Source organism: Bos javanicus, chromosome 11 (assembly GCF_032452875.1).
Source record: "Bos javanicus breed banteng chromosome 11, ARS-OSU_banteng_1.0, whole genome shotgun sequence".
NCBI lineage: Eukaryota > Metazoa > Chordata > Mammalia > Artiodactyla > Bovidae > Bos > Bos javanicus.
In genome coordinates this window covers 73,481,967-73,497,866 of record NC_083878.1, presented here as the reverse complement: position 1 = coordinate 73,497,866, position 15,900 = coordinate 73,481,967, and the positions used below count along the sequence as shown (strand labels likewise).

The following is a 15,900-nucleotide window of genomic DNA, read 5'->3' as shown; positions in this document are numbered from 1 at the left end:
GGATTTACCTTTCCTTTTCCACCTGCTCTTTTTTCCCTCCTTGTTGCTGCCACCATCACTGCTGCTGCTGCTGTTCTCAGAACTCTGGGAATCTGACTGACCATCACTGCTTTCTTCTGAACCTTCTGAAAGCTCTTTCACCCCATCCGGCACATCTTTCTGAAAATGTAGGCATCCAATTAGGATTAATCATTACCATTTCAGCAAACAGGAATTAAATTTCTGATATGCATTATTGTGACTTGCAATTGTGCTGATTATTTTTTAGGACTGTAAGATTCAGTAGCAGAACCAGCAATTTCTGATTCCTGTCACCTCTCTTCTTTGTGTACAATTAGCTACTGTTTGCTTCTATACTCAAAGATAAAAATTATACATGACAATCTTATGCACGTACAACACAGAGCCTTAGACAAAAACTTGCTATATATAAGTCCAGGTAAATGATGAAATGAAATCTATAAAAGGTACACAATAATAATTTTTAAAAATGTAAGCATACCCATCATTCATATAATGTATATATATTTGTGTGTATATAAGTGCCCTTATGTATTACAAATTCAATTAAGAGTCTGGACAGCAAGAAAGAGATGGCAATTATTTGAATCTATTTGGTTCCAAAAATTCGCTAGCGTAAGTAGCAAGAGTCAAATATAAAAGGAATCATTAAAAAAAAAAAAAAATCGTTGAATCTTTGGTTTCTGCACTGCATAGTGAGAATGCTAATCACAAACGATTCCTGTGTCAGCCACAGTATGATAGATATAACAGGGAAGCTGTAAAATTAAGAATCTAGGGTTTGAATTTTGGCCTTATCTTCTCCTAATGATGCAGCTCTGGGCAAAGTCTTAAACGCTCATGCCTCAGCTTCCCTGTAAGATGAGGTAATAGTACCCACCTTAAAAGATCATTCTGAGATTAAATGAGTTAATAAATGTAAAATGCTTAGTACAGTGCCTAGCATATGATAAGGTTCAATAAATATTAGCTGGCTGCTATGTATTTATATAGTATATAAAATATAAATACATTAGTGAATGTTAAGTTATAAAACTAGGAATGATTCTTTTTTCCTCTGAATATATTTTCTGTTTTCCCACATAATTTATTTTTATTATCAGATCAAAAATAATTTTGACACATGACCATTCTACCTACAACTGGCACTCACAACATTATAATCAAGGCAGTAATCTCTGGGGGCTTCCCTTTTGGTTCAGTGGTTAAGACTCTGAGCTTGCACCAGAGGGGGCATGGATTTGATTACTGATGGGGGAACTAAGATCCCACATGCCGCAGGGTGTGGTTAACAACAACAAAAAGAAGACAGCAACCTCTGATCTGGTAAGGAATTGTTTTTTCTCACTTATGTTTATACTCCAGTGCCATTTCACATGTTATACATTTTCTAAAAATACATATCCCTTATTTTTCTATTCTTTCTTTCAAAATGCAGGAAACTTTTACAGATTAGTTGCCAAAGAGACCTCTTGATCCATAAGTTCAACAAATACTTTAGTACAAATATAACTATGTTCCTAAACTTGTGATCCCTCCAGGATCAACTCACACCCCACATCTTAGAATCACTGCATCCGTTCATTTACTCCCAAGAGTTCACATTTTATTTCTCTAATGTTCCTTGCCTCCATCTTTTAGCAGTCTCATGAAAAATGTTAGTCGCTCAGTCGTGTCTGACTCTTTGCGACCCCATGGACTATAACCTGCCAGGCTTCTCTATCCATGGAATTCTCCAGGCAAGAATACTAGAGTGGGTAGCCATTCCCTTCTCCAGGGGATCTTTCTGACCCAAGATCAAACCTGGTCTCCCACATTGCAGGCAGATTCTTTACCTCTGAGCCACCAGAGAAGCCCCAATCACTCTCATAGTACAGCCCAGTTATCACTTCTAAACAATCATAACCATCTTTTTGACAAGTTTCCCTGCTTTATTCTTAAGTGTATCCTAACTGAATTATCTTCCTAAACATGGATTTGATCATGCTATTCTCCTGAAAGCCTCTGCCACTTCCTCAACACATGACTACTCTCCCTCCTCCTCTCTCCAACTCCTCAGTCAGGTTTTCAAAAGCCTCCAAAGTGTGTTCTTCACCTAACATTTACCCCACCCCGACTCCTTACCACACCAGCCCACACACAGATTATGGTCTAACCACTCCAATTTACTCCCAAGTCCATTCTGAATCCTTTTATCTGTGCCTCTGCTTAACCTATCCCCTTGTCCTGGAAGGCCCTTCCTCCCATTACCAAAGTTCAACTCAAATTTTACAACTTTAAAATAGCAAAAATAAAAACAAAAACTTCTAAATTCCTTTACTCAAGATGAATCTTTATTTCTCTACACTGTAACAGCACTTTATAGCACAGTACATTCTGTCACTAATTATTTTAGTAACTATGTGAGATTTAAGAGATCAGGAACCTTAATTTATCCTTCTTTATAGCCTCTATGTGTCCAGTACAGAGTAGGCATTTAATAAATATTTTTAACAATATGGGAGGTCTACAACAGCTCAAACCTGAAAGAAACATAGAAAGCTCCATGTGGGCTAGATCCCTGTAACCCCAAGAAGTTGAACAAGGTGTTTTAAAAGAAGGTATTAAAGGTGAGTTAGATCTTTTAAAAATTAGCATGCTACACACAACCACCAAGCACAGTGATGACTACAGCCAAAGCTAAAAAGGTAAGAGGGGAAAAGAGTTGCACACACATGTGGACATAAGTCACTGATGATAAATTTCCTTTGAGAAATAACGCTCTCCTCAATCCATCTGGATAGAGAGGGCTTAACCACACCTTCATATCAAGGGTGATCATGAACCTAAGGGCAGCCATCAGAAGATTCAATACATTTGGCAAAGGTGATTGTTTAGGTACAGGCACTTGCGCCAAGCCATACCAATTAAGCTACAACAGAACTAACTAAAAGGGCTCCTGCTTCAGTTTGTGAGACTCTTTCCCCTCAGGCTTACAGCGTGCAGAATGGGGCTTGGGAGTGAAGTCATGTAGATGAGAAGGCCTGCCTTAGAATGAAGCCAAAAGAAAGCGGAGAGACCCATTTCTGATGACAATCATTTGAGCTCCTGAATTCAGGCTGAGTTTCCCTAAAACTTTGAGCTACATGAACTAATAAATTCTCTGTTTTCCTCAAGTTCATTTGAGTTGGTTTTTCTGTTTATAACTGTAAGGACAATAATAAGTCAAGATCCCTTTTTAGTGCAGGAATTAGAAATTAGCAAGCTTGTTATGGTAAAAGAAAATGGAAATTCAGTCAGATCTGAGTTCATATTCTGGCTCTAATACTATCTGGCTAACACTGGGCAAGAAAATCCAATCTTCTGAACTTCGGCTTTCTCCATTATAATAAAGAAATAATAATCACAATTCTGAATTGTAACGGAGAATTAAATGAGAAAGTAGTATAAAGCATTAAAGCTATATGCTCCACGGTAACACTCATTATTATTTAAATGATGTGAGGCTCTTTAAAGTCACTGGAAGTAATTTTCAATTCATCCTTTCAAAATAATATTGTGGCAGAGAATGAAGTGAAGTTACTTCTCCAATCTATCTACACATGGCTACAGATTAATTAAAGAAAAAAGTACTGGACATGGGATTGAAATTTTTACTTCTTCTTGAAAGTAAGCTCTTCAAGAACAGAATTCTGTCTCTACGATTCAAGTATTATTTATATACAGTCACTTCCTGTTTTCACTTTTAAAATGACTCCCTAACAAAAATATTTACCTTCAAAGTATATACTCCCATTCTACCTGGAACCTTATAGAAGATGCCTTCTTCACCTCGGGAGTTTGTGTGCAGCATGGCATTCAGACATGCAAGAGGGGAAGTTCCACTGTCAAAAAAACAAAACAAAATGAACACAATGATTAGTTTCTAATTAAGATAAAATTAATGGATCAACACTCATTTGACAAAACACATTTTTAAGTCGCTTCAGTCGTGTCCGACTCTGTGCAACCCCAGAGACGGCAGCCCACCAGGCTCCCCTGTCCCTGGGATTCTCCAGGCAAGAATACTGGAGTGGGTTGCCATTTCCTTCTCCAATAAACTATAAAAAGTCTATAAATCTAGAGAGGTGACCATGGAGAAAATGGATGTAAAATTAATTCCCAGATATCTAAAGAAAAAATAATTTTATAATTTTCTTAATCCCAAGTCAGCATCTAACATTTAAGTCAAGAAAAATTTCTCTCACAGAAGTATCACAAAAGCATTCTGTAAAGATTTTATTTTACCTACAATTTTATTTAACACACTTCAATAAAGCTGAAAAAAAATTTTTTTAATATATTTCGCTTAGCACAAGCCTGTTCAGAAGTAAACAGGGAGGAAAAAGAAAACACAAAGAGAAATAAACAATATTAATCTCCTTCCATACTGCTGTACCAGAATGAACGTTAGTCATGGAAAGAACATATTTCCATGGCCTTTTTTAAACCAAGATATAATTGACATAAAATATTACATTAGTGTCAAATGTGTAACATAATGATTCCATATTTATCTATATTATAATGGTTTCTTATATTTAGACCTATCATAAGATCACTTAAAAAGACATAAAACAGGCTTTGGAATATTCATCTTCTATGTAGAAACTTGATTAAAAGTTTACTAATATGTTGTTGTCTATTCACTAAGTTGTGTGGGACTCTTTTAAAAGCAACCCATGGACTGCAGACTGCCAGGCTCCTCTGTTCACGAGAATTTCCAGGCAAGAATACTGGAATGAGATGCCATTTCCTTCTCCAGGGATTCTTCCCAACCCAGGGCTCAAACTCACGTCTCCTGCATTACAGGCAGATTCTTTACCACCGAGCCACCAGGGAAGTTAATATACATTTATCATATTTTCTGGAGTTTTAGCTATATAATAAATTATCTGTAGAAAAGTTATATATAACATTTTCCTTTCTAATTGCAATCAATTCATTTTCCTAAATGGAAATGTGTGGCATCCTACAGGATAGAGCAAACTTTTGACATAAGAGAGAAAACTCCAACACCACAAAAGAAAACCTTAATAACTAAATAAAAAATAAATATTTCTGTATAGCAAAGTAATATCATCAACAAAATTACACAAAACATACAAAGCTAGAATAAGTAACTGCAAAACAAATGGCAGACAAAATAATGAATAATCCTAAGAGAGCTTCTTTTAGGAAAACACAAACAACCAATTAGAAAAAAATGGATTAAGGATATGAACGTGCAGTATAAACGGCCAACAGAATACATGAAAAGCTGCCCAAACCTAACAGTGGTTAAACAAAAACAAATGAAACTGAGACACCACTGGTCAGACTTAGAGAAATCAAATATAGTCAAGTCTCTGTTGGCAGTACTGTACTAGCATCCGTTTCCTGGCTTTGATATCATACTACAGCTATATTTAAGAGGCTACTACTGGAGGAAGCAGGGTGAGGTACACACGGGACTATTCTTATAATTTCCCATAAGCTTATCATTACATTTTAAAAAGTGAACTGATAAAACCCATTGCTGGTAAGATTACAGGAAAATGAGCACTCTTAAAGACTGCTGGTGGGACTGAAAACTGCCACCCCCTATTCCCCACCTCAATTCCGTCCTAGGAAAGTAACATGGAAGTATCCACTAAAATTAAAACCATTAGGGGCTACTGATTCAACAACCCCACTTCAATCAATCCCCCCAAAATAAGACCACAAAGACCTACAAACATACATGCAAGGATTAACTTCAGCATTGTTAAAAGTGTCAAAGCACTGAAAATGACTTCAAAGTCAATAAAAGAATGGCTGACCATATGTTAGTAAGGTAACCAACAGGATATGAATCAATAACAGCTACGTTAACAGCAAAAACAGTGCTAAATTCCAGGAAGCATTCTGGTTAGACCTCACAACAATCCTTTGAGGTAAGCAAAATTATTACACCATTTTTACAAATGAACAAACGAATATACTGAGGTGTTAATAAGTAAGCTGGTTCAAGATCACATAGTGCTTTGTAAGTGGTGAAGACAAAATTTCAGTAAGAAGAAAGAAGCAGAAGAGGAAAGAAACTGCTTAAAAAGAACATATAACTAAGTAAAAAGAAAACATGCTATAATCTGTAGCTCAATAACCTATCTGGTAAAAGGTTTGCCCTAATTTTTGGTATTCAATTTCAGTATTAAGTACCCACTCTGTTTAGTACTGTTTATTAAGTATTCAATAAACTAGGGTCTGTGGCTCCAAGGAGGAAAGCTTTCTTGTTCAAAGTTTATCAGGACTGTTAGACAAGGGAACAAACGGCCACGGCACACTGCAACCAGTGCTGCCAATACAGATGCAAGTGCACGATCCCTGACCCCAAAAACTTAAGGCCAATTGCTTCAGACATAAAAATCTGGATTTTTGAAAGGCAACATGATATGCCATATACTATGTAACATCACCAGAAAGATCGGGGGCAGCAATCCTATAACCAAATACAGTAAAATACATGAATATTCACACGAAGTAGGAAAAACAGTTGAAGAGAATTGTTGACAAAGGGAAGTTTGGTACCAAAAGACTGAAAAACCTTTTTCAAGCATTTTGGATTTTGGCATTATGGAATGGAGATTGGAGGCTTGTACACACAGCACTTTAGGTCTGAGAGAAAGTAACATATAGTCTCATCTAGAGCTTAGTACCTAGAACCTAAAACAAAACAAACAAAAAAACACCAAAAAACAAACAAAAAACCCCAAGCCAACCAAACCAAAACAAAAAAATCTCTTACGGTAAAACCCATAAAATGAAAGTAAATGGCACACACATCTGGTGAAAAGATGTAACAGATACAGACACCATCATATTTTCCTCACAAATCTGGTGTAATTTTCCTTTGAAGGAAATATGAAAGTTTCAAAAACCCACAAGATATACAGAACACTAACACTGTTTAAAACAAAAATTTAGATCTGATTTCAGGAAAATATAAAAAACCAGAGAACCCTTGAAAAATTCATTTTTATGAATAATGAAGCAATGGCAGAGAAGTAAAATAGGCTACACTGCCCACGATGGCAGGAATATATCTTCAAGGGAAGTAACTCCAGAATGACGTAACTAAATAAAAATAACTGAGTAACTTGAAGGAACAGACAGCCCCTGCATGAGTGATAAAACCCTGGTACAGAGAAAATGAATACTGATGTCAAGTCAAGTAAGTATAATACGGGTTTGAAGCAGCTGAAGCAAGAATACCTCAAAAGATTACATAACTATCATGAGATAATTTAGTTTCTAATTTTTTTGGTCCATGTTTAAGAGATTGGGGTTGGAGTAGGGGTTGGGGGTTGGAGGGTGGGGAGCATTTCTCAAGGAAAGGAGTAAGTGTAGTGCTATAATTTCATGCTGATACACTTCATGAAGGAAATATACCAAGATGCTTCATACACAAGGCCTAAGAACAGAAGTAACTTCAGTCATACTGCCAATAGCCTTATTTGATTCTCTCTGCAGTACAGGGGGTTAACAGTAGCCAGCAGGGCTGAAAGACCTGAGGCCTATAATTAACACTGCTCAGAGGAAACAAACATAGCAACTCATGAAAAGAGACCACTGTGTGGCCTAAGGAGCCAGATTTATATATTCAGACCAATCTTAGAGTTCAGATCTGAGTATATCATGGGCAAGTCAGTAAATATCCTTAATCTGCTCATCTGTGAAATAGAAGAAACACTATCTGCTTCATAATCTGTACAGAATCTTAATTACATATAGCAAGTATATGCAACAGAGAAGTGACTGAGTAACTGTGGTATTTACCTTCACTTATTTCCCACCCCAGTGTCATAATATTCCAGTGTTCCCTACCTATCTTAAGTGACAATAACTTCACTCACCCTCATCAATTCTCCACTCTGAAGCCAGTGACCTTTTAAAAATATGTATGATTGTGCCATCTCTGCCCAGCTGAAAATTGATCCATAATATCACAATGTGCTTAAAATAAAGCCCAGAATTATCAAAATAATCTGACCCCTGCAACACCCTCTCTGCTCTGGCCTACTCTAGTTTTCTTTTCATTTTGTAACTTACAATTCTTCTGACTTCTTGGCCTTTGTACTAGTTAATGCTCCTGCTTGCAATGATAACCCTCACCTTTTCTCTTAGAAGCTCCAATTAATTCACTCTTCAGATTTCAGCCTTAAGTACCTTGTTTATGGAAGCCATCTCAATGTATACAATCAATACTTCTCCTAAATATATTTCATTTATAACTACACATATTGTCATGAAAAAGTTTTAATTTAACATGTGGCTCTACTGTAGACCAGCCAGATTCAATAGCATGTGATTTTCACTGAAGCTCTGGGAAGCAGATTCTTTTCTTCTATAGTCAAACCCTAAAGCATACAGGCTCCACCTGCAACTATGATGGATCAACCTGGTGAAAATGGAGCAAAAACGAAGGAAGTAGAGCCAAAATTCTGATCAAACTGCCAGAGCACCTGGATCAAGTTTTGCCAGGTATTTTCACTTTTATCACATGATTAATTTCCTTTAATGTTTAAGCCAGTTTACATTGCATTTCCTGTTATTTACAAATGAAAATATCGTAAATGACAAAGCATCTAGATCAAAAGCATTCATACTGACAGAGATATGAAAAGGATAAAGAAGAAAAATATAGGAGAATATTCAAAGGTGACAACTCCCTCCTATCAATGAGAAAATATTATGTGTATGAATCAACAGTGTATATTGAACGATGGAAGGAGAGGCAACATGCTACTCAACATGCACAGCCTAACTGACCCAAGATACTCCAAAATATTTATCTTAATTTTTTTCCAAATCTTGAACTTCAAGGATTAAGAATCAAGCTGAAATCTAGGCATGAAAAACAAAAGTGGGCAGAGTACATTACTGTTTTTAGGTAATCATTCACTCCCTCTATCAGGCCACCTTACAGTAAATAAAATGTATTTATTCCCTTGCCCCTCTTGGGCTTGGCCATAAGACTTGATCAATACAATGGTAACATAAATGTCAGAACCAGAGGCTAGCAGCTGCTTGCACAGTTTGACTTCCTCCTGATTGCCATGAGAGCAGGCCACTGATTTCAGAACCCACAGCAGAGAGCCAAGCCTAGGCAATAACTAATCTCCAGCTCTTCTAAAGACATGAAGAAGAAAAGGAACTATCTGTTGTTATAAACCACTGAAACCAAGACAGTTATGCAGCAAAAACTGACTGATAAGCCCAGTATAATGCAGGGAACATCTGCCTTCTTACCAATACTCAATGCCAGACAGTAAAAAAAAAAAAAATATGTATATATATATCTATCTAGGTAGCTAGCTAGCTAGCTAAGATATCACTCAAACAAAGAAGTAATAGAAAAATATTAAGTCCATGAGAACTCAGGGAAAAGATCATCCATTAACTTAAATCTAGCCAAGAAAGAAAGAAAACTCAGGAGTGGAGAAACATTTAGAGGGGAAAAAAAAAGTTGGAATTATGGTGATAAAAGAGAAATGTAAATACTTTCTATTTTTTTTAGCACGTGATAATGCACATTCAGAATTTTTCTGTTTTCTTTTTCCTCAACTTCAGAGATCATTTAGAAATTAATACCCTAAATGAAGTATATTACTAATCTTCATGGAAAAAATTAGTACAGCAATTATCTTAGTTTCTTCAATTAAATGTGGTAATCAACCAGTGGTAATTCCTGGTTACTGAATTTCAGGTATTTTCCAGTGTTTATTTTTTCATTACTGATTGACCTGGTTTTGGCTATTAGGAACCATTTTTACAAAAATTTTATAGTAAATACTCTAAACTAAATGAATAAATTTTAAAACAATGTAACTTCTAAAAGAGAATAAGGCTCTTTTTCAAAATCACTTCCTTTGTTAACAGCATGCTAGTTAAAAGGAAAACTAGAACAGCAGGTAAAGGGGCATAGAGACTATACACAGATTGAAGTGAGAGACGTCCAAAGAGAAAAGACACATTGACTAGCAAGGTATTTGTTCACTAGAAGAGACACACTCAAAAACAGTCATTGATGCTCACAAATGCAAAGAGTGGGGATGTCTATGCTTAGCATTTAAAGATCAAGAGACAAGCCCAAGGTGAAGAAGCTGGGTGGGAGGATCCAGTGGTTTCAGAATGAGTGTGTTTAGTTCATTATCATCAAAACATTTAATCATTTCAATTATAGGATAGTTATATTTAGGGAGAAAATTAGCGATTCCCTTGAATAATATTAATATAAAAGCAATGACATTTTGATAACAACTTGAAAAGTTTGTTAAGTCAAAATACATTTTCAATTTTCAAATGTCTATTTTGATAAATGACTCATTATATCACAAACCTGTTTAGGCACCCATGCAAAAGACTTCTCTTACCTGTTTGTGTAGGGAGGGATTAAACTGCTACCTACTACTCAAGCAACAAAATAAACAAATACAGTAGAAAATAACCCAGAGAATAAACGAACAATCTATGGAGTTCATGCATGAACTCGTAAGTGCTAAGTCGCTTCAGTCATGTCCAACTCTTTGCAACCCTATGGACTGTAGCCCACCAGGCTCCTCTGTCCATGGGATTCTCCAGGCAAGAATACTGGAGTGGGTTGCCATTTCCTTCTCCAGGGAATCTTCCTGACCTAGGATAGAACCCGCGTCTCCTACATCTCCTGCATTGGCAGGGGGGTTCTTTACTACCAGCACCACCTGGGAAGCTCCAGTGAGTTCATACTAGTGTAAATAAAAGAACAAATCAATGAATGGGGGAGAATTCATTGCCATATAATTCTAACAAAAAAGAAATGATAGAATTAGAAAACCACCATGTGTGGCCACGACACTGCAGACAAGTATTATCAGTGGACATTCTGGTGGATATACTCTTAAAGGACCCCTAATTATCACCACTTCTACTCACCTCCTGTGTAACTCCCTCCCCATGATGTAGGCAGGACCTGTGACTTGCTTCTAACCAGCAGAATACAGCAGAGGGGGCAGAGCAGTAACTACATTACGAAAGACTGCAGTATTCTTGCAAGGTGACTCTCCCCTTGCTGGCTTTGGGGAAGCATATTAGGTTGGGGGGGCCCAGGTGGCAAAGAACTCAGGGCAGCCTTTAGCCAGCAGCCAGGTGGAAACTGAGGCACTCCATTTTGATAAATATAAAGGATCTGAATCCTGCTAGCAACCACACAGCTTAGAAGTGGTTCCTTCTCCAATCCTTCTCTTATTCTCAAATAAGAACCAAGCCCTGGTCAACACCTTGGCTAGTCTTGCAGAGAACCCAATGAAGCCATGCCCAGACTGCTGACACATACAAACTGAGATAATAAATGTGTGTTGTTTTAAGCTCCTAAATCTATGAATATGGTTAAGCAGCAATAGATAAATAACAGTGAGATGCTAAAACTAGTGAGCAAAGACATAATGAGAAGCAAGGTATTTACACAGTCTCAAAGTATCTCCCTCTACACAAAAGATACTAATTACAAAGGGGAAAAAATTACACCTTTTTAATGGAAAACCACAGCAGACATCACATAAACTGAGGGACTGGAGTAATCAATCCAATATCCCAATAATGGGATAAGCTGAAATCACATACTTTTGGATATGATGTAGTGAAAATGACATATTTCTCTGACATTCTTGTCAAAAATGTACAACCTGAATCTAATCATGAATAAACATCAGACATACCTAAATTGCAGGACAGTCTACAAAACAGCTGTTCTGAACTCTAAAAAATGTAAAGGTCATAAAAGACAAAGACTAAAAGAATGTTCTTACATTAAAGGAGACTATAAAGATACATAAAAGCTAAAAGGAAATGCAATGTGTGATCGTGGATTGGGACATAAGCAGAATTGTCAAATTTAAATAAAGTCTGTTGCTTAGAAAGTATTATATTAATATCTTGATTTTGACAATTACACTGTGGTTACATAAGAATATATTGCCTTTAGAAAGTATACTCTTGAAGTGTTTAAATGTAAATGGGGCGGCACGTCTACAATTTACTCTTACACATTTCAGAAACATCAACTAGACAGATAAAGTATATAAAATGCTTACATTCGTGCAACCTAGGTAAAGTAACATAAAAATTTTTATATACTGCTTTTTTAATTTTATTGTTTTTGCAACTTTTCTTAAGTCTGAAATTCAAATAAAAAGCTAAAAAATATGCATCATATATAGAAATCTATAAAAACAATATGCACCAATGAAAAAGTATGAAGTGCTGATAAATGCTACAATATGGTGACGGTTGTTGTTTAGTCACCAAGTCATGTCCGACTCTTTGCGACACCATGAACTGCAGCACACCAGGCTTCCCTGTCCCTCATCGCTCAGAGTTTGCCCAAGTTCATGTCCACTGCACCAGTGATGCCATCCAACCATCTCATCATATAATTTATGGTCTTTTGAGGTTAATCCACATGCTACAATATGGATTAACAGCAAAAGACCATAAATTATATGATTCTATTTGAAATGAAATGAAATGAAATGTCTAGAAATGGCTAACCAACAGAGACAGAAAGGAAATTAGAGGATGGCAGTGGAAACTGGTACTAACTGTATACAAGTATGAAAAATCTTATTGGGGACTACAGTGATAGTTGCACAACTCAGAGTCAAAATAGGTGAAATTTATGGCATGCATAATATACCTCAATAAAAGTTTTTTAGAAAAAGATGATGTGGAAAAGAAACTAACTTGATTTCTCATTCACTGAACATCTATCAAATAGTTACCATGTAACTGCACAGCAGTAAGTGCTGGTGATATAAAAAATAAAGTGGAAGTTTCCTAAGTACACATTCTTACCTTTTAATGTAAAAATAAATGAACTGGGACTGAGTGAAGCCAAATGATATGATCTCCTTATTTCCCAATGTGCACTCATACACACACACTATAGTTATCGTTTAATTTATGATTAATTAAGACTTCCCTCCCACCAGGGAGATGAGGCAAGTTGGTACACATTTCCCATGTCCAGTAATGTAAAAAATTTAGCCACAATTGCAATTTTGCTATCAACTTAAGAACTGAACAGAATCAGAAACTTAGGTTTAGATTTTACTAAAGATCTCTTCTAAAAATTAACTGATAATTTTTCCCATAACTAATCATGCCAAATTTCTCCACTGAAAGTCTGGACATTTTCACTATTGCTTTCTTTCATTTTCAGTTTCTTTCTGGAGCTTGAAGATACAAATAAAACTGTAAGTGAAGTCTGCAAAAGTATTCATAAATATATAAGGCCCATCAACTCTCAGTAAAAATCTTGAGCTTTTTTAATCTTGTCTGTAACTCTCCTAATTCTGAAGACCCTTATAGCACTCTTACCACTTGTTATACTGATTCTGTATCATCACACTGTAGGCAGAAATTTTTTTTAATTCACTCATATTTTTCTACAACCTTCTATCACTGCCTATATTTTAAATTTGACAGGGAAAAATTACCGTCTATAAAAGTTTAAAGAAGTAACCTCTGCTCATCCCCTCTCTACCTCAGCCATTTGTCTTCTTTCCTACAGTGGTTGTTTCTCCCACATTAGATAAAAATGTATCCTACTCAAATTACAACAAAATCCTACAACTTTATTGTGGCAAAATATGACCCAGATGGTAAAGAATTTGCCTGCAATTCGGGAGATCTGGGTTCGATCCCTGGGTTGGGAAGATCCTCTGGAGAAGGGAATGGCAAGCCAATCCATTATCTTGTCTGGAGAATCACCATGGACAGAAGAGCCTGGCAGGCTATAGTCCTTGGGATCTCACGACTTAGAATCAGACACGACTTAACGACTAACACTTCTGCAGTTTCATAGATAACGTAAAATTTACCATCTCAACCACTTCTAAGTGTACAATTCACTTCCACTTAAGTTCATTCACATTTTTACAACACCAGGCTCCAGAACTCTTCTCACCTTACAAAACTACTCCCTATTTTCCCCCTACACCAGCCCCTGGCAACCACCTTCCTATTAATCCTTTCTGTCTCTATATAACTTATACTCTAGGTCTCTCATGGAAGTGAAATTATATGGTATTTTCCCTCTTCTGTCTGGTTTATTTCATTTAGTATAATATCTCTGAAGTTCATTTCATGTTGTAGAATGTTAGAATTTCCTTCTTTTTAAGGCTGAAAAATATTCCATTGACTGTACATGCCACATTTTATTTATCCATTTGTCAATAAACATGAGTTGTTTCCACCTTTTGCCTACTGTGAATAATGCTGCTATAAACACTGGTGTAAAACGATCTATTCAAGTCCTTGCTTTTGATTCTTTTGTGTGTATTCAGAGAAGTGGAACTGCTGGGTCAAATAAAATCCTACAACTTTTAATCATCCTTTACCTTACTTTCACTTTACAAAACCATCTCTCAGGTGCAAACATCTACAGACAAGAATCAGGTAAAATCCATAGGCTGACAAGGAGCTTCACAGGTCATGAAGCCCATTTTCCTACACATGTTATATCCCCTCCTAAAACATCCTAAACAGTCTTTTGCACAAGCTTATAATGTGCTGGTGGAAACTCTATGCGTTTCTAATTATTCATAAATTCTTCCTTAAGTTAAGCCAAATGCATCTTCCTCTAACTCCATTTATCAGTCCTGATTTTATGATGTAAATCAGTGGTCATCATGGTGGAAAATTTAGAAGGTTCTTTTCTTTCCTCTATGTGATTTTCTCTACTGTTTGAATTTGCTTAAATGACCTTGTAATAAACCATCTTTATAAGTGGAGAGGAAAAGAAATTATTTCTTCATTAATTCAGATGACAGCCCTTCAAGCACTTTAATAAGACTCTTCATGAAGCCCTGAAGTCTACTTTTTCAGATTTTTGGCCTCTTTTTTCCTCACTGGCATCCTCTCTCCAGCAACTAAGCTAAAGAAATCTAATATAATAAACTTCTACAATTCATCCTCAAAATTCACCAGTGTCTTCCAACATTTATTATCCCCAGTTCAAGCCCTTGGCAAAGAGCTTTAAATGACTCCAGTCTTATTTACTTATTCCTAGATACTCCACTTTGCAACAGACCACCCTGCCTTATCTCAACTTAAATCCTAATCTCTTGTTTATTTTTCTGTAATCCTTTCTACAGAATGGCCTTGTCAAAACTAGGACGTAATCAGCTTACCTATCTCTGACTCAACTATTACACACTCTATATTTTTCCTTCAAAGTTTAATATCCTGAATCTCAACAGGATTAAATAATAGACTCCTGAGTTTCAAAGTTAAAAGAGGTGTAAAATTATCTAGTTCCCCAAACAGATGCTTGAATAAACCCTATTTCAGGTCAATATTCGAAGAAGGAAATGGCAACCCACTCCAGTACTCTTGCCTGGAAAATCCCAAGAACAGAGGAGCCTGGTAGGCTGCAGTCCACGGGGTTGCTAGGAGTCAGACATGACTGAGAGACTTCACTTTCATACATTGGAGAAGGAAATGGCAACCCACTGCAGTGCTCTTGCCTGGAGAATCCCAGGGACAGGGGAGCCTGGTGGGCTGCCGTCTATGGGGTCGCACAGACTTGGACACGACTGAAGTGACTTAGCAGCAAGCAGCAGGTCAGTATTAAATGTGAAAAAACAATAAACTCGTAAGAATCTTTCACTCACATAATATACATACACACACACACTCATTACCCACATACTAACAAAAAAAATTAGCACTACATAACTTTAAAATCAACAGCTGATCTGTGGCATGCTTACCCTGACAGAGCACACAAAGCAAATTGAACACAACAGTGTCCTTATGATGGAAAATGGTGTGTTTAGAAATCATTAAATTAATAGTTTCAGT

The 15,900-nt window shown here is 36.5% G+C and overlaps 1 protein-coding gene across 4 annotated transcripts in view; it reads right to left on the bottom strand.

Annotated features, from left to right (window-relative positions):
- The window catches only part of ASXL2 (ASXL transcriptional regulator 2), a 113,429-nt gene that overhangs the window by 40,235 nt on the left and 57,294 nt on the right, over positions 1 to 15,900 (bottom strand). For 3 of the 4 annotated variants that reach the window (XM_061433091.1, XM_061433086.1, XM_061433087.1), the window contains 2 exons: positions 3,776 to 3,884; positions 9 to 159 (listed from right to left, as the gene is read on the bottom strand). In XM_061433091.1, coding sequence (XP_061289075.1) covers positions 9 to 159; positions 3,776 to 3,884 — 260 coding nt within the window. Of the gene's footprint in view, positions 1 to 8; positions 160 to 3,775; positions 3,885 to 15,900 lie in introns of those variants that run through there. The other variant, XM_061433089.1, reaches the window with a different exon arrangement.